The sequence below is a fragment of the Tiliqua scincoides genome, chromosome 4 (assembly GCF_035046505.1).
Source record: "Tiliqua scincoides isolate rTilSci1 chromosome 4, rTilSci1.hap2, whole genome shotgun sequence".
Lineage (NCBI taxonomy): Eukaryota > Metazoa > Chordata > Lepidosauria > Squamata > Scincidae > Tiliqua > Tiliqua scincoides.
Window position 1 is genome coordinate 76,962,054 of NC_089824.1, and position 18,673 is coordinate 76,980,726.

The following is an 18,673-nucleotide window of genomic DNA, read 5'->3' on the forward strand; positions in this document are numbered from 1 at the left end:
CTCTCATAGATCATAACATACATTTTTATTCACTAATTTTTTAAATTGTTCTCTCAATAACCATTTGTAAACACTATCAGAGTAAGGCCACAATCCCATCCACACTTTCCTGGGAGTAAGCCTCTGACTTTAATGGGACTTACTTCTGAGTAGACAGGCCTAGGATTGGGCTCTAAGTACACTGGAAACAGCATACCAGTAGAACCATTAATGAAATCCTCCTTTAAAGTGCCTGGTGCCTTAAGCCAAAAGCTCTACGTAGAACACACAACACACAACTGGGAGTGTGCAATTCTGTTCACAGTAGAGAGATAAGCAACAAGGAGTGACTGAACAAATGCAGCTGCACATAGTTGCACCTGATTTACTTGGAAGTAGACCCTCTGTGGAGGAAGGGCAGCGGCGCTCGTGTGGAGGTCCTGGCAGGGGGATACTGCAGAAGCAAGCACGCTCTCCTAAAAGCTTACTACATAAGCAGCTGTTGCAAGTGCTTCCTAGCTCCTGCAAGCATGCAGTTAAAATCTCTGGCTAAAATACCCGTGGCTGCAGAATAATTCTACTTTAAATTTTACTCTCTGCTTTTCCTGTGTTTTACATCTTTGCAAGATTTCCAGGACTCTTCCAGTGAAAAGGACACACACATAGGGAGATTGCTTCTCTCTCTCACACACAGATGCTCCCCCCCACATATACAAATGCAGGGACTTTCCCTCCAGTCCAACTTCATTGGTGAGGACAGGGGGAAATGAGGTTAGCAATGAGGTTTGCAAAAAGTTTTGCAAAGGAGAGACTGAAGTGTGACTGTATACAGTAAGGGGAGAGGTGGAGAGGAAAGCAAGAGGAGGGAATAGACTGGGAGCCCAATCCTAGGCATGCCTACTCAGAAGCAAGTCCCTTAATAGTCAGTGGGGCTTACTCCCATGAAAGTACAGCTAGGATTGTAGCCTTAACTGTTTTAAGTGCTCTCACTCACACACACACAAACGTTTCCTTTTATAAAAGTTAACTCTTCCTGCCCCCGCCCCCCAGTACAACTTCATCAGTGGTGAATGATTATGGGGAGATTATGGTTGCAAGCCTCAGCTTCGAAACAGAGAGTTTAAAGTTTGGATTCAATAAGGGGGAGGGGGCAAAAACAAGAAGGAAAGAGGAGATGGACTTAACCCTTTCAATGACTTGAGAAACAAAGGTACAGCCTTCTGCAGGCTGCCTGTCTCTCTCTCTCTTTAAAAAGATCACTCTCCCCCCCTTCCCCACCCTGTCCAACTTCATCTGTGGGGAGATGGGAAGGGGATTAGCAAGTTGGGCTTTCCAATGGAGTGCTTGAAGTTTAAATACAGTAGAAAGGGGGGAAGGGGGAACAAGAAGGAAAGAGGAGATGGACTCAGCTGTTTCAAATGACTGCTTCTCCCTCACTCAGACGCCCCCTCCCACACACAGCTCATTGTCTCCTGCTCTGTCTTGGGTGCCGCTCCAGAGATCCCTCCGTGGACACTAGTGCTGAGGGAGGGGGGCTGCTGATGGCTGTGGTGGCAACTGCCCTGCCCTGTGCTTGAAGCTTCTGCAGCTGGGCAACAGTCTGAAGGAGCATGTGGAGCACACCCGCAGGCAGCTGTGAACGCTCAGCAGCACCCCAGCCTGCACAGCTTCCTCTCAGCAGAAGATCACTTCCTTCCTCCCTCCCTCCCACAATAGTGATTGGCTGGCTCATTCGCCTCCCCCGGAGATAAGGCGGGGCAATGATTCAGGCTGCTTTTCTGCAAAGAAATTTTTCGCCTTTTGGCGAGTATCTACGGTATATGTAGGGAATCGCCAGGAGCCAGGACAGCTAGCAAACTGGGAGTGGAGGTTTGCCTTATACTGAAAAGCACTGAATAGCTTAACATGCAGCACATCTAACATGCAAATCTGTCTCTCTTGATTATTCTTTGTTGTACCTTTAATCTGAATGACACAGAATAATTTGTTAGGGACGTTAAATATAGCAGATACGAGCTCAAGAGAGAATGTAAATGGTACCCATGCTGCTCCTACAACTGTGGTTTTATAAAAGATCGCTTTGGCATTCTAGTAATATCTGTCTAGGTTACAATTTTAAAGTGCATGCACATTTTTAGCAGAAATATGCAAATACCAATTATCTCTCCATGAGAACTGTCCAAAGGGCAATTTCATAACACCTGTATGCATGAGACAAATTTTGCACTGCTTACAAATAACTAGATCTAGGTCTTAAAGTTATTTACCTTTCTTCTGGGTGAATGAAAGTCAATGATATTTGACATATTTCTTTCCATGGGCTGTAAAAGAAAAAAACACAGAAATGAAGAACCATGACTTTTTCAAGATTTCCAAGCAAGACAAAAAAAGTTTGAAGGATCACTTACAGATGACAATGGAGAAGAAACAGTAGAGGGAATTCTCTTAGCATCCTGTTGAATAAGTATTACAGTAAATTAAACTACTAATACGCAAAGGCTGTATTTTACCCAACGCAGTATTTTAACAGATTCTCCCCAACAAATTTAGCTATTGCTTAGAACATTTCACAGTTATGTAAATGAATGAGAGCAATTTACTGCTAGTGGGCTTGACATCTTCTCTAGAGATTGCAGGATGCGCCGAGCAGTGGAACTGGTCACTCCATAAGACTGTGCATTCGCTTGCTTAGCTTTCATTTGCCTTCTTATTGGCGTCTGTGAAATAAACATTGTAAAAGTTATTATGCTGAATTTCAATATTCACATCTATATACATTACAGTGAATTACCACATTGGCTCCCAAAACTGTGCTCTGATTATTTTTTTTAAAAGAACATTAAACTACAAAACTTTTATGCAACTAAAGCAAAATCAATTCCATTATACAAAGTCATATATCTACATTTACAGTAAATTCTGTTTAACCTGGCTAATTACATACAGATTATATAAATTATAGTAGATTATCTAAAATTATAAAAAATTAAATCACTAAAGATAAATCTATAAATAGTCACAGCATACATTTACAGCATAATCCCGTGGTCCCCAAACTTTTTCAACTGGCAGCTCCCCTGACCTACTAAGCCATTGGCCGTGGCTCCCCATTAGGGCTACAATCCTATATATTGTATAGGGCGATAAGTTTTTAATGAGGATTCTGCTGCTTCCCTGGATTATTTCTGCAGCTCCCCACAGCTGTGAGACACGAGGTACCCATTTGGGTCGCAGTAGCATGTGGAGAATGAGGCAGTTGGCACCATGACTTCTCTGGACCGTTGCTGCCCTTGCCGCTTGACACTCAGGGGGGAAAAATAATGCAGAGGAGCCAAGAAGCTCCCAGCGCAAAAGCACCTCATAAAAACATTTAAGCTCCCCCACCACCGAAGCAGAGCCCCTGAGGAGCTTTGCTGCATTTTCCCTCCAGTCCCTTAAAGGACTGGCCCCTACTCAAGGGGGGGGAGGGAAGAGGAGGAAAATAGAAAAAGAGTCTACTTCAGTGAAAAAAGAAGAGTGAAACAGCCCCTCAAAACAAGGGAGCAGAGTGACTTGCGACCTCTAACCAGCCTTAGGGTTAAGGCACAACTGACTGTGTAAACAGCAACTAGTTGTATAGAAACCAAAGGGAAACCGAAACCTCAGATTTTTATTTCTTATCTACATCACATCTATAGGCTCAATGTGTTACAAACAATTAGATACTGATGTGGAAGGCCAATGGCATACTATGGAAAGTACAAACAGGAAAGTTATAGAACTACAATCAGTATGCACAACCTTTCCTTCTCTCCCACATCCCAATACTCCCAATCATACACATTTCTCTTACCTGGTAAGGAGTAATTCGTGCTTTAGATTGCCTTGCTGCTGCAGCTGCACCTCCATACATGGTTTTTCCAGGATAAAATGGAGAATTCCCAAGTTGGTTTGTCTTAAGAACAGATGCATTACCCAGTGACTGAGGACACACGTTGAATGCAATTAGTAAAGTAGACACAGAAGTAACATGGCTAAAGCAATAACTGTGCAGTACTTACAGGGGACAGTGCTCCGAAGGCAGAAAGATTGAACCCAGGTTTTTTAGAGCTGGTGGCCGTATGTTGAGAAAGGGAAACAGGTCTTTCAGCCTCCATAGACCAGAGAGGTGGTACTGAAGCACTTTTTGAAACTGCTATGTCTAAAAAGAACACTATGTATCAACAACTTATATCACAGAAATTCATTTTAAAATGAAAATGGCCAAGAAACTGTGACATTACTATGAAGTTAAGCACAAATGTAATGGCTTTCTCCAATTTATTCTCACTTGTCAGTTTTTTGACTGGACTGATTTTATTGGTTGCAATGTCATTTCCCAACACCACTCATGAATCCAGACCCTCCTAGACATAGACAGAGCTTTTTTCCCTACACCTAGCTTTTGGGGAAAGGGAAAGGAGGAAGTCTGTAAAGCATAAGATTTATTTTCTCTCCCTTTTACAGGAGAAAAAGTATTACAGTTTGACATGTAGGAAATTAGGATAAAATATTGTTAAGAGTCTCATATATGTAGATCTAGACAGTTTGGCTCTAGCAGGTCTTTGATCCAAAACACACAGTAGTGATGGATATAGAATAATCACACAACAGCATATAGACAGATACTCTTGCCTTCACCTTCCAAATATGCTGCACATTGCCAAAGCGTAAGCTATACGCATAGACCCATGCTGTACTCAAAATCTTACATTTTCAAACACAAAAGATTTTAAAAATATAATCATGATGCAAATGGTAATTCTTAAACTTTATACTCATGAAAAACAAATTTAGGGCATTACCTCCCTAATCCTACGGGCCTTACCACAAGCGACATGCATATGCCGCTGGTTCTTCGTGTCATGAATGTGCGTAAAGCACACGCATGGTGCCCGGAGAGCAAGCAGCAATGACACTGGGCCACAGTGCCAACATATCACAGAGGAGCGGCCAGCAGTGAGCATCGCCGCCACTTGGTGGCAAGGCTTTTTGAAGCAGGGGGAGGATGGGGGGGTGGTCCAAAAGGGAGGATTGCGCCAAGGAGGGGGGTGAAGACAGTGGCAGCCTCTGCTGCTGTATCCTGTGCTCCCTCCCTGCCCAGAAAGCCCGTCATGGGGCCTCCCCGATTCTGCGCCTGCTCAATAGTGCGTGCAGATCCAAGTAGAGCCATTGCCTCCACTTATGTTCTACTCAGGGTAAGAGAGCAAATGCTCCCTTACCTTGAGGAGACTCCAGCGGCTGCCTCGATGCCTACAGGATAAAGTGGCAGCCACTTCAGCGCCACTGTTCCTCTGGGTGCCAGGGTGGATACAACTAGGCTGTTATACAGCCACAAGTAGCATCCAGTGTAATACTTCTGTGAATGCAAGGCCTCTTAGTGAACAGAGACTGATCTGCTCACACAAATAGTCCTTTGTGCAACTCTTTGCATGTGCAGAGTGCTCCTGCCATTCCCAGAGGGAGTGCACTTTTACTCAAAGCATCACTCTAGAAGCTACCCATAATTATAACCACCACACAATGAGAGAACAGCAGATAATGTTTTGGCTGATAAATACCAGACACATCCCCCCATCAGTAAGGCATGGTGACACAACTACAAAATACAACACAAACCTTTTCCCCTCGTGCTGCCTCTCTGTTGCTTGCTTCTCTCTCTCTCTCCAATTATCCTAAACTTCAATTCCACCTTTTTCTCCTCTCCTACAAAGATTAGATTCATTTAGCTATCATAGTCAGTTGCTATTGATAAGCCTGTTCTCCAAATTTTTGTTGAAGTTCCTGCTGGCTACTGGCATTGACAATGTGAGATTAAAACCCATGACCTCCAGGTATAAGCTTTTGGTAATCATCATAGCTAAACCATTGCACCTTAAAATCACTATCCACTTGTCACACAGTTATCAAGGTCACAGCAATGTTATATCGTGTCTCTCACTGGAACATGGTCAATTAAAAAAATAACTAAGGTAACCCATTCCATTATCTAGTTTGGATCCTAACTGATAGGGTAATAATGCTTCAATTACAAACTACTATGCTAAAATAGCACAGGATGTAGTGCTGGTAACTGACAACAGTATATTAATCTCTTCTAAAACTTGTGTTGACACTGGTTACCTTTATCGGATGCCCTTGAAGAGAAGCCACTAGTAGTTGAGATGTTGTCATCATCATGCTGAGAGGTAGAATCTTTCATTTCCTTTCCAAGAGAGAGTCCAGAATTATTGATTGGAAATGCAGATGATGTGGAAGGTTGACAGAGTGGTGGTGGGGAATCCAAGATGTTACAATTAAGATGACTCCGATGGAGAGAGGGCCTTGTTAAAATGTCTGTGAAGTTTAAACCAGATCTACTTGTTGACGGCTCTAAAGAGGAACAAAGCAACACAGTTAGAATTCTCTTAAGGAGCAAGCTTTTTCTGTATGCTGTTTCCTATCAACAGCAGTTCTATTGCCAACTCTAAGTGTAAAAAAAAAAATAGATGAGCTAAATTTAACTTGCACAGCATACAAGTAAGGTTTCATTTATCCATCTGAGAATAGCTACTACATATTCTCCAAGTTCTACATTACTACAAACCAAGGATAGCATTGTCAACTGAACATTAGTCAGAAACCTAAAAAAAAAAAAAACTTTACAATGTTAATTCTATACTCTGCTCAAAAAGTCACATAATGGTAACACATAATATAAAAGACAATCTAAATGCTCACAAAGTAATCAATTCAGCTAAGTTACTGATAATAAGAGGCCAAGTTGATTGTTTACCTACCCATCTGCACCTAAAAGCTGACTTTGGCTAAAAGTCTAACCATACCATATTGCTCTAGAATGTAACTGCATCTCACAAACACCTGCCTCTGGTACCTCTATACCAAGGGATAACTAATGCTTTAATTTCCAATAATCCCAACAGTACATTAATGTTAGGAAAAGACAATAAGTTACCAACACAATGCAAGGAATCATCAGTTCCGAGTCTTCTGTTTTGGAGCAAAACGCTGGGAGAAGGCAACTTGTCACTTTATTGCTGATACATTTGCAATAACTTTGCTGACTGGGAGAATGGGTGACAATATAAAACCAGCAATGAAAAACTATAGCTTGAAGCCTACTGAACAAGAGCTGTGGGGATACAATCCCCCGCAAGTTTTCTTCTAGCTTCATGGGGCAGGGAATCCTCAAGAGCAACTTTTTGTGATTGCAGGAGGCTTCTCATAGAGACAGTCCCCCTCATTCTGATGCTCTGTATGAGCAGAAATGACTGCTATTCATGGATTTTCAGGGCCACAATCATACACAGCCATCTTGTGATATCTGCAGGGGATTGGTGTCAGCCTCCTCCCCTCCAATACTGAATTTTGCTGATATTGGAGCCTGGCGCACAACCATTTTCCTGGTGGTCACGCCTGGCGCTTCAGAGGTCATGGCACCTGCAGTCTACACCATGGGCCTTACCCAGCCTCAGAACAGCTCCCAAACGCAACCAGAGGTCATTTTCAGTTCATTTCTTCAACTTCTGGTCACATCCAGAAAGCATTCAGAGGATGAGGAAGGCCTATGGCATGGAATGCAGGCCGTCCCCAGCTTCAGAATATCTCCCGGATACGAGCAGAAGTCACAGACACAAACCCGAAGTGACTTCCAGTTGCATCTGAGGGCCCTCTGAGGCAGATCTCAGCATCAGTAGATGCCAAGCCCACAAATATGGAGGACCCTCTGTACATTGCACTGAATTTAAGTATAAGTCATTCAGGGTGGGGACAATGCTGCTTCTCTATATATCATAATACCAAAAAAGCTAGTTACTATTTTATACAAGAGACTGAGGACTATCTATTGCTACACAGTTTGAAAAAAAGAGGCCTTAACTCATCTGTAATGGAAGCTTAAAATGTTCACCTCAAAAACTAGTGTAAGATAGGTGCCACAATAAAACTCAAAGGACACACAACAATGGGTCAAGGAAACTACAATGTTTTTTTTTTTTAAAGACCATTCTGAAATATGCAAGGGCATTTCTCAGTTTCCTATTAATCAATCCATTAGTACATATGAGATCTGCAGAAACATCTTAACAATTTATATAAGATAGCTCTAAGCTTCAAGAGAATCTTCAGCCTACCTTCTGAAATAGTTGTTGTTGGCTCTGGAGTGATTCGTCCATCGATCTCCAGGTTATCATCAGCAATGTCATCTGCAAAGGCAGGATGGTAGTTTACATTCTCCTGCTGGCTCCGTTGTTCACTTGGGGATGCCTCTTCATTTTGTCTGAAGTATCTCTGAAGCCAAGTTGGAACAATACTTTTCACAGACTCCTTCACGATATTAATAATTCCCTATTTTAAAAAAGGAAGAATGACTTTAGATTATATTTGAAAGCTCTATCACAAAATCCAGTTTATTAAGGTATAAATCTGCCATCAGTGTACTGGAACTTAACCTTAAGGCTGTTAGTTGCTTTTTTCAATGGTATTAAGCAGCCTTAAATAGAAAATCAAGATTTTTTTGGGTGAAAATATTTGGTTTGAGCAGTGTTTTCCAAACTGTGGGTTGGGATCCACCAGTGGGTGGCAAGCTGACCTTGGGTGGGTCGCAAAATTTTTTTGAAACATACAAAAACCTTTGCAAACACACTTGCCTGGTTTGCAGAAGAAAATCATTATCTCCAACGCTAACCTGTGGTATGAGGTAAACCCCCAAATTAAAATGAGGTTCTCTTCATAATGCCAAACTGAAATGTCACATTTTCTGATTTTCTCTAGCATTCGGAATGCCATAGATTACATGTGATCCCAGTTTCAACCTTTTGTATGGCCTGAAAGTTTCTAACTGCATGTCTGGCTCTCCAGTTTGGTTTTTTGAGTACCCTGGAATGACTGTAAAGGTTTGGGGGAATAGTCCTCGAACTCCATTTCTAGGGAGAGTCTAGCAAATGCCTACGCACAAATACAGTACTATGTGTAAGGTCTCCAGCAGCCTTGGGAGCACAGGACCCTGATTATTAATTAATAATTTATTAAATGTTACTAAAATATTTCTTTCTAGAACTTTTTTTCGGTATAGTGGGTCAGAATAGATCAGGGTCTCCAGACTTTTCAGCATGAGAGTCACACTGTATATCTGACACAGTGTAAAGGGCTGGAAAACAACAAATACGTGGAGAAATGATGTGCTAAGAATTTGAGTGAATACAGTACGCTGGTGGGGGTGGAAGGAGGAGGGGATCAGAGGGTAAAATTGACTTGTACAGGAAGAAGGAAAATGGATTTTGAAAAAGCATGAGTGTATACCACATTCAGACACTAGAGGTACTGAATGGAATTATTCCATTCCATTCCATTCCATTCCATTAAAGGGTGAATGTGGCCTATACCCATGCTAGGAGACCTAGAAGTGCGTTTTTTCAGATATTTTGGCCCAGAGAGGCAGGGAAACTGCACAGGCCAGATAAAATCCTCTGGAGAGCCGGATCTGGCCCATGGGCCAGGGCTTAGAGAAAACTGCGATAGATAATCAGTTTAAAAAATGGGTCCTGGTGCTAAAACATTTGGGACGCACTGTGTTAAAGTAACTTTTTATTCTAAACATAACATTTCCAATGGTTATTAGCATCCAAAATTAGCATATAACCCCATAATGATTTCTCACTAGCACAGGATCAATCATACTTTTAGAAAGAAGAGTGTTAGTGGTTACTACTCCTAAATAATACCAGGGAATACTGGGAAAAGAGAACTCCATCCAGGTTACAAGCCATGAGCACTATATGCCATTTCCAGGTTATATAGGTAGCCTACCTCTGAATTCTAGATACAAGGAAATAGCATTGTCTGTGTGCTCCCTTAGGTATCTGGTTGGCCACTATGGAATACAGGAAGCTGGTCTAAATGGGCCCTTGGTCTGATCCAGCAAGGATCTTCTTATGTTAAGAGTAAGATTACATTCTGAACACCTATTCAAACATATTTCACCTGCAAGATTGTTAAACATATGGTATCAATACCATCCTTTTCAGCTTTAAGAAACTGAATGCCTATTTGGATTTTTCAAAAGGTTGAAGCCAAAAGGTTTACTTCTTGCACTAAGCTCTATTGTCTTCAGCATGTTCTTAGGAACACCAAAATTTAAGTTTTTTGAAACTTTCTCTTGTCCATTCAATCTGACCACTTATTTAAGTCAAATGTAGGCCATGCTTTCCTTTTCAAAGTTTAGCACTTTGAAATTAGATCAGTTAATCAGACAGATTAATATTCATTAGCCAAACCACCTACTTAATTACTTTTCCAATAGCTTAAAATTTCTAAACATCCAAAATAGTTATGCTCATTTTTCTAATCCTTCCTTCCCATTTACCTTCTCTAAGCATACACCTGACAACTAAGTAATTCAATAATTAAATCAGAGGATTAAAAGTAACACTCAAGGCTTAGCAACATTCCAAGGATTCAGACCACTGAGTGAGAGTACAAAATAATTTCAAATTATTTTTGTTGTACTGCAAGGAAGGCTTAATTGTATAATAGCTAACCCAGTGATGTCCAATTTCTATATTCCTCTATTCACCAGACAGAGATCTGAAGGCCAGAAATACATTTTGTCACACAAGCCAATTAATAGGTCAAGCTCCACTGGTACCATCTAGCAGTGGGACCCTGATAATAATGAAGAATTGGGCTGTGACATAACTAAAGCATTAAATGCTTCAGTCCCAAAGAGGTGCAATATTCAGATATGAACTCTGCCCCTTACAATGTCAAAATATTTTTCTTCTCCAAATACGTGCAGGCATTATACTTTACCTTGATTATACAAGTGAGGCCCCATATCCGCAGTTTCAATTATCTGCAGATTGAGGGAACCCCCGTGCCCCCCATTAGCATGTTTTAAAACCTTACTGGGGCAAAAATCTGTTTACTTATAAAGATCGCTATAAGCCTACAGGCTTATAGCACCTTGCAGTCTGCCTCCCCGAGCCAGAATGCTTGAAAAAAACTCCAGTGAGTCAACAGGAGGCAGTAACTTTGCTTCCTGTTGGCCCTGGAGTTTTTTCAAGTGTTCTGGCTACAGGGAGGCAGCCTGCAAGGTGCTATAAGCCTGTAAGCTTATAGCGATCTGATAAACAAACACATTTTTGCACTAGTAGGGTTTTAAAACACATTAATGGCAGCGTGCAGAGAGGATTCTCTGAATCCACAGTTTCCGTATCCGAGGGGGATGCATGGAATAGATCCCCCATGGATAAGGGGGCACGCTTGTAATTTGTTTAGATTTGTAATTAATTTTTAATTAGGCTTTTAACCTCAGTTGAAGTTGGTTTTAAAAGTACTCTGCATTGCTCTCATTTTATTATTTAATGATTTATTACTTTTAAAAAATTATTATTGATAGTTGTATTTCTTCATATTCTGTAAGCTGCCTTGAGGGATCCATCAAGGGCAGAAAAGTGGAGTAAGAAACCCTGAATAAATAAAATATATGGGATCTGCGCAAATCCAGTATAGCAGCTTTGAGAGAGATCTTGCCCCCAGGGCACAAACTGGCCATCTCTGCATTAAATTATCCTACCTTACACAGTGGTCCACTAACAAAGATTATGTTGTGCTCTTATGTTACGTACTGCATAGCCTATCAAAGGTTTATGGTCACCAGGTTCTTCCTTCGCCCCGCCCCCCAAAGAAGCAGAGTCTTGCTCTTGAGTTCCAAATAAAGTGCAAGGACAGGAAATATCCCTTGCTCCCTTTCCCAGCTCCAAATTGGGGAAGAGGATCATTTCTAGCTCTGCTCTCCATTCCAGGTTGGAGCTAGAAACAGGGGGTGAGAGCTGTTCATTTGACAGCTCTTTTTGCAAGTCCTCTCCTTCCTACCTCTAGCTCAGAGTTCTCAGAAATCACAAAGACAAACCAGTCATCTTTCCCCTCTTGCTCTAAGGTGGGGGGGGGGAAACAGGAAAGAGCCTGCTTTGGTCACTGTATTTGCAAAAAGAGCATTACAGATACAAACAATTTATCCCAGGCTTCCACATAGTCTTGGAGCTGGGGAAGAGATGGGGATGACACAACTACAGAATAACTCAGACGTTCCCAAACTTTTTCAACTGGATGGCTCTCTTGACCTACTTTGGCCATTGGTCATGGTTCCCCATTATGGCTATAATTGTATACATTTTAAAGGACAGCAGTCTTTTTGCAAGGATTCCATGGCTCCCCTGGCTGGTTTCCATGGCTCCCTGGAGAACCATGGCTCCCTGGAGAACCACAGCTCACAGTTTGGGAACCACAGGTATTAACTGTACTGCTGTGCTGCTCCAAAGGTGGGAGGAAGGATGGGGCTCATCATACTCACCAAGAAGCAACAGCACACTAATCATAGTCAGAACTTTTATGACAAACAGAAAGGTAAAGCTGAAATAGAAGTGAAGCATTTAAAATGTGTGGTGGTTCAGCAAACCAAAAACAGCAGTATTTGTAAAGGGGATGTTTAAGGGGCATCCCCTTGGGGCTTTGTATTAAGGGGAGTTGTTTTTGAAGAACAAAAACTAAAGTATATGATTTATTGCATCTTTTTTGTCATTTCCATTGAAAAACCATTGGTTTTTAAAATTATGTTTTATTAGTAAAAATTACAGGCTTTGCTCTTGTGAACTCATTGCCACAGGATGATGTGATCGCACCTGGCCTGTGCCTTTAAAAAAAGATTGGACAGATGTAACCTGTGATGGACCTTTTCTCCATGCAAGTCATGATGATTGCATGCAATTTGTTTTAGAGGTAGCAACAGGATACAGATATCTTGACGGAATGCTTTCAGAGGTACCTGGTGGGCCACTGTGAGAAACAGGAAGCTAAACTGGCTCTTGGCCTAATCCAGCAGGGCTCCTCTTCTGTTCTTAGATTTGATAAAGAACTGTTCTCTTGAGTTACATAAAAGATGATGTGCTGAAGAATGATTTGGAACTAATTACTTATTGGCCACTGCCAGGATGTGTATGGCTTCCACTTGGAAAACAACTAATTCACCAGCAAGGCTGACAGTTGGCATGAGAAGAACTAAGTAATCTCTAAGTAATGAGAAGAACTAAGTAATCTCTGTTTTGATTTTTGGAAGTTTGCAGTGACATTTGAGAAGCAGTGTCAGAGGTTCATTCTCTTCCATTACTCAATCCTTTTTATAAGACACTAGCTAAAACAAAATTACAAAGCAAATCATGAAAAATGTATAGCTAAAAGTTTTATAAACTGCTTTTGACAGGCAGCCTAATCCTGAAATGCCCGGTGCATGGAGCAGCAGCGACAACGAAAATGGCTGCCGCCACATCGTGCATGCTCCAAGCAGCCACTGCTGCTTCCTCAGAAGAAGGGGCTTTCATCCCCTTCCCCCAGCTAAACCAAGTAACCCCACAATGGGGCTACCTAATTCTACAACGACCCAAAGGTCGGCGTAGAATCAAGAGGCTTTGTGACGGGCAGCCAGCCCAACACAGGCTACGGATCCAGTGAAGTGAAGCTCAATTGGTCCCCATCTCCCTCCCACCCCGCTCCCTCCCCCAGCGCATCTCTTCCCCATCCTCTCCCCAACCCGGAACACCTCCCCCCACCTACCTCTCCACTGTTCAATGGTCCACGTGACCACCAGAGCGCTGACACTAGCCCAGCACTGGGATAACACCAGCAATCAGGTCCACAAATGTGCCTAATGGCACATTTGGGACACTGCAAGCCAGCAGTAAGCAGGCATACACTCCTTAGGAATGCGCCCTAAACCTCCAGTCATAAAATTATGAATTTATATACCAAGTGGAGAAAAACATAATGCATATACAGCCATTCTTACCGGGACTATCCTAATAAAGACTAATAAAAAATTAGCATGCCACTGCAGCTTTTTCTTCAAATGTAAGGAAGCTCTTCTGACCTTTCTAAGTTGGTCATGCATTATAACTTCTATTTTACAATAATTCAGTAACTTAGTCAGTAAAAACTGATTAAGACTGACACACAAGTATGTAACTTTTATGGCAAATGCATTCTAAGAAAACAAAAGTCATTTACCACTTTAGAAACATCATTTGGAGTTGTGATGACCAGCATGCTATTTTGCTGCAGAAAGTTTACCAGATCCAGTTCATTTACACAGTATTTTCCAGTTATTTTCACAATAACTTTTTAAGCTTCTTAAAAAGCTTAAAAATTCCTTTTTTCTAGGAAACTCTGATCCTTGATGGTGTCTATATCTCTCTTGACAGGTTTAATATTTATCAATATTTAATCAGCACATAGTATTTTAACATGAAAAAAAATGTGGCACGAGGAGCATTCTTTTCATGACAAAATACTTCAGTGGACTAAAACTAAAATTTTCAAACCCTCAGATAAATAGTTGCACAGCACAGATGATTACATTTAAGAACTTGAGATTTTCATGGCTACCATTCATTGTTTAAGAAAATTCAGGACAAGTATCTCTGGTTATTGGTGGAAAACAAGTGGCACAAGCTATCTTCTTCGGGTTACCCAACCCAAGACAAACCACCAATCAAGTATCAACAGTAATTTACATCTGTAAACCTCAAATGAAGCAGAATTTTCAAGAAGTCTAAGCAACTGTGATGCTGTACTCACTACATGTAACCCATAAATGTGTGTTCACTATAGCCAGACCATTATGAATTTCTACCAATCAAATCAGTATCTTAAGAAGAGTAGTGTTTAAGATTAAGCATACCATAAATTTATGAAATCAGTGTAAGAATATTGGTCAGGGGTGTCCAAACTTTTTGGCAGGAGGGCCACATCATCTCACTGTGTCAGGGGCTAGGGGAAATTTACATTTCAAATTTGAATAAATTAACACAAATGAATATATTAGAGACGGCACTTATATGAATGAATGAATTTTACTGAGCTTTTTTGTAATACACATGAGATTCAGAAAAGGGGGGTTGTTAAAATAATTCCTGACACATATAACACACCTCTTCTCTGGGAAAAGTACAGAACAAACTTAAGAGGAGTCAGAGTGGGCTTCTCCCCCCCCATGCAGGAGCATGTTTTTACTCTCACTCCCCCCCCCCCCCAATCCTGGCAACAAGCAGCAGCAAAAGAACACAATCAGTCAGGGAGCTGGTGGGCACCTGCCCCCTCAGGACAGGTGTTTGTTTCTCCTCATTCACACAGAGAAGGGAGCTGCCTGCCTCCCTCTCCCAGTCCCTCCCCCAGCCTGTACCCAGCACCAAACAAACTTAGAAGCAGACACAGAGCTGTGTGCATTTCCCCATTCACAAATGGACCTCTACCTTCCTCCCTCTCTGCCAGCAACCCCAACAAGCAAAAGCAGTAGGTTTCCTCCCCATTCAAACATCCCATGAGTTCTTCCCTGCAGCGCCAGCCTCCAACACCAAGCACACACTTTCCTGGGAGTAAGCCCCACTTCCGAGTAGACATGCTCTCCAGTTGCATTCAAACATCCCTGGGACTTCTCCCCAAAAGTGCCAGCCCCCGACCCCAAGCACACTCACAGTCCAATCGGATCCACACTTTCCTGGGAGTAAACCCCACTGAGTCTGATGGGATTTACTGCTGAGTAGACATGCTCTCCAGCAGCATTCAAACATCCCTCGATTTCTCCCTTGCAAGCAGCACAAATAGACTCACAGTTTCCTCTCCCTCCTCAGTGCCTGCCCCCCCAAGCCAAACTCAAGCAGCTCAAACAGACCCAAGACTTCTCACCCCCATCAGAAGCCTGCACTCAGCTGCAGCCTCCCCAACCTAATGGGAGGGTTGTGGATGGGCGGGGCTCCTGCTCTTAGCCTTTTCCTTGCTGTCACTGCAAAGAGCAGTCACATTGGGGAAGAGCAGTCGCATCGGGGGCAGCGAGGGCTCCGGCGGGTTTCCAGCGGGCCGAATGCCCATTGGAGATGGGGGCTCCCTGGGGGGCCGGATTGGGGCCCTCTGCGGGCCGCAAGTGGCCCAGGGGCTGGGGTTTGGGCAGCCCTGATATAGGCCAAAGCAAGGCTACCAAAAGGATGCTACACTTATAATGTGATCCTAAACAGTCTAATGCAAATTCTAATAATTCAAAGGGATTTACTCAATAAGACACTTTACATTAAAGTGTTGTAAGAAAAATAAATGAACAAAGACAATGAATTCATTACTACAGCCTCATACCAAGGATGAGGAATACACAGCCAAATACTGTATATTGTTTGCAGCCTTTTTACAGCTGCTTTGGGTACTTCTTTACTATTAACATAAATTGCATTTTTGTATACATAGGGGAAGGCGAAATGCTCCCAATGGGAGGACCTGACCTGGGGGTAGAGCAGGAAGGGGCAGGGACAATAGGCCCCTTGCTCAGTTCAAAAAGACTTCTACAGGCCAGGAACTGGATTGGCTAGGTTGAGTCTGAGGAAGTAACTGGCTAGAAAAAACCCAGAAAGTTGATCCAGCTGCTCCCAAGGAGGCAAGACAATCCCAAGACATTAGAGAAAGACCAAGTGTGATGACTAAACCCCTTCCTGCAGCTAACTGAGGCCTAGTGGGAACTGCAGGTGAAACAGGACCAACCCAGATGACGCAAGGCAGGTGTAATCCGGGGGGGGGGGGAGCCAGGACGATAGGTGCAGATCTCTTCCTATGACCCCCTTCCCATGTGAGTCATATGGTCCTCTTGGACGATGCAAACAAACATACTAAGAGAAGGCATTTATATGTATATCAAGCATCACACACAAACACACGCAAAATCCCAAATTCAGAGTTTCAGCAAGTGCACACCTCAACTACATGTGCACACACAGTTTTAGAGAACACACTTTTACAGTTAAAAGACCCAATATACCATTGTCAGAGATTCAGGTAGTTAGGATTCAAAAAGATCTTTGACTAAGGCCTTTTAGAACTGTTGCCAAATGCCTAGTCTTGACAAGCCAAAGGTCTATAAAAAGGCAGATTCATATGTTCACTTAAACCTAACAATTCCACTAGCCTGCACAGTCATAAAGAAATCTGAATATATGATAGCACAAATTTCCAATGTGGACCACAGTAAACTGGTTAGATCTAATGAAACCAGGAGTTTCCAAGTCATAAGCTTAAGTTCATTTAGATATGTTTTCCAAAACAACCTTCCCCCTATGACTGAAACATAATTAAGAAGCCTGTCAAGTTTTAAATCTAGACGACCACAACAAGTTTTGTACTATGATTTGCTTCCTAATACTGTAATACTGGAAAAAAATTATGTGCATATGTAATGATTAAAATCTAGTACAATTTTAACAAGATAAACCTCAAATGATAGAAAGTTACCTTTCTTGAAACAATTTTAATACAAACAAAAAGCAACAGCAATAGGCTGCGTGGTCCAAACTGCCTTAAACTCTGGATGAAACCATTTCCAACCTGTGGCCAAGTCACCATCAATCATTTGAGCACTTTATCCAAAAATGCAAGTCCGGAGACTGACCAATATTCTTCAATATGATGGGATCAAGGGAGAATCTAACCAGTGATCTAATCATTAATGCTCTCAAACAAAAGGGAATAGATCCCTTGACACAAGAAAGCAGCATCCTCCCACACACACAGGCCTCTTCCATCCAATTTAAGCCATATACACTGGGCAAGAGTCAAGCACAGATTCTCATACTACCAAGGAGAGTACTCACATACAGAGGCTGCACAAGTTGGAAAGAAACCATATCAACTGGACAAACAGAGAGCAATAACACAACAATAGGGTGTGTGTTCAATGTGACATCCAAGTCAGAAGGGATACATGACTTTATCTACAAGTATCTTGCAAACTGGTCACAATGGGCCACCATATTGTCTTCAGTTCCCTCTGTTCTGGGCACTTTACTAACTGGTATGACTTTGCTGGCTAACTCTGCATGTACCAGATGGTTGACGAAAAGCACTCTGTGCTACCATCACTGCCACATGAACTAGTTCTTCAAATAGGTTTAGACTTATCACAAATCTTTCTCCACAACTCTAGCAGTCTCCCTAAAACCTTCATTGCCAATAGCTCCTCCCGCCCCAAACCAACAAGTCATCTTGGTTGTGACATGCACAAGGACACATAAGAGTGATCACAGTGATGGGCCAGGTCATTTCTCTATTCCAGAAATTCAGCAGGTACTCAAAGTTACCAGTCTCAGAGTGACATCAGGATTCATAAGTCTCTGGGATCAGATCATCCTAGATCCCCCAATCCTGAAGAAGTCAGAAACTAGAGTAAGCCCCACCTGAGTGATCTGTTCATAACAAAAAGATAATATCACACCCCTTCCAAATCATCACTATAGGACTCCAAGAAGCTCACAAAGCCTTCATGGAACTTGGAATCATACTTTACCATGTCTCATTGCGGCCTCTATGGACATATGAGAAACAACCTACCAATGGTACCTTCTCAATATGAAACCAAATGGTGATGGTACACAGAAATTCACTGTCAATGGCCACTGTTCAACTTTGGAATTCCCATTCTCCAGTGATTTGACAAGACTTGAGCCTCTTCTCTAGAAGCAATGCAAGACCTTTATATTTGGGCAAGCAACTTGTGACTGGGATAAGCATGAGGTTCTTATGGTGGCTGTAATCTTTTTATTATTAAGCATCCTGAACTTTTGAAGAGGATGACCTAATTATGATTTATTTG

The 18,673-nt window shown here is 42.1% G+C and overlaps 1 protein-coding gene across 4 annotated transcripts in view; it reads right to left on the reverse strand.

The window, feature by feature from the left end:
• NUP153 (nucleoporin 153) overlaps nt 1–18,673 on the reverse strand; it is a 52,378-nt gene that overhangs the window by 28,666 nt on the left and 5,039 nt on the right. For 3 of the 4 annotated variants that reach the window (XM_066625218.1, XM_066625217.1, XM_066625220.1), the window contains exons 2-9: nt 8,130–8,343; nt 6,121–6,369; nt 5,617–5,703; nt 4,020–4,159; nt 3,812–3,940; nt 2,580–2,696; nt 2,388–2,432; nt 2,247–2,300 (exon numbers count right to left, since the gene is read on the reverse strand). In XM_066625218.1, coding sequence (XP_066481315.1) covers nt 2,247–2,300; nt 2,388–2,432; nt 2,580–2,696; nt 3,812–3,940; nt 4,020–4,159; nt 5,617–5,703; nt 6,121–6,369; nt 8,130–8,343 — 1,035 coding nt within the window. The remainder of the gene's footprint in view (nt 1–2,246; nt 2,301–2,387; nt 2,433–2,579; nt 2,697–3,811; nt 3,941–4,019; nt 4,160–5,616; nt 5,704–6,120; nt 6,370–8,129; nt 8,344–18,673) is intronic. The other variant, XM_066625219.1, reaches the window with a different exon arrangement.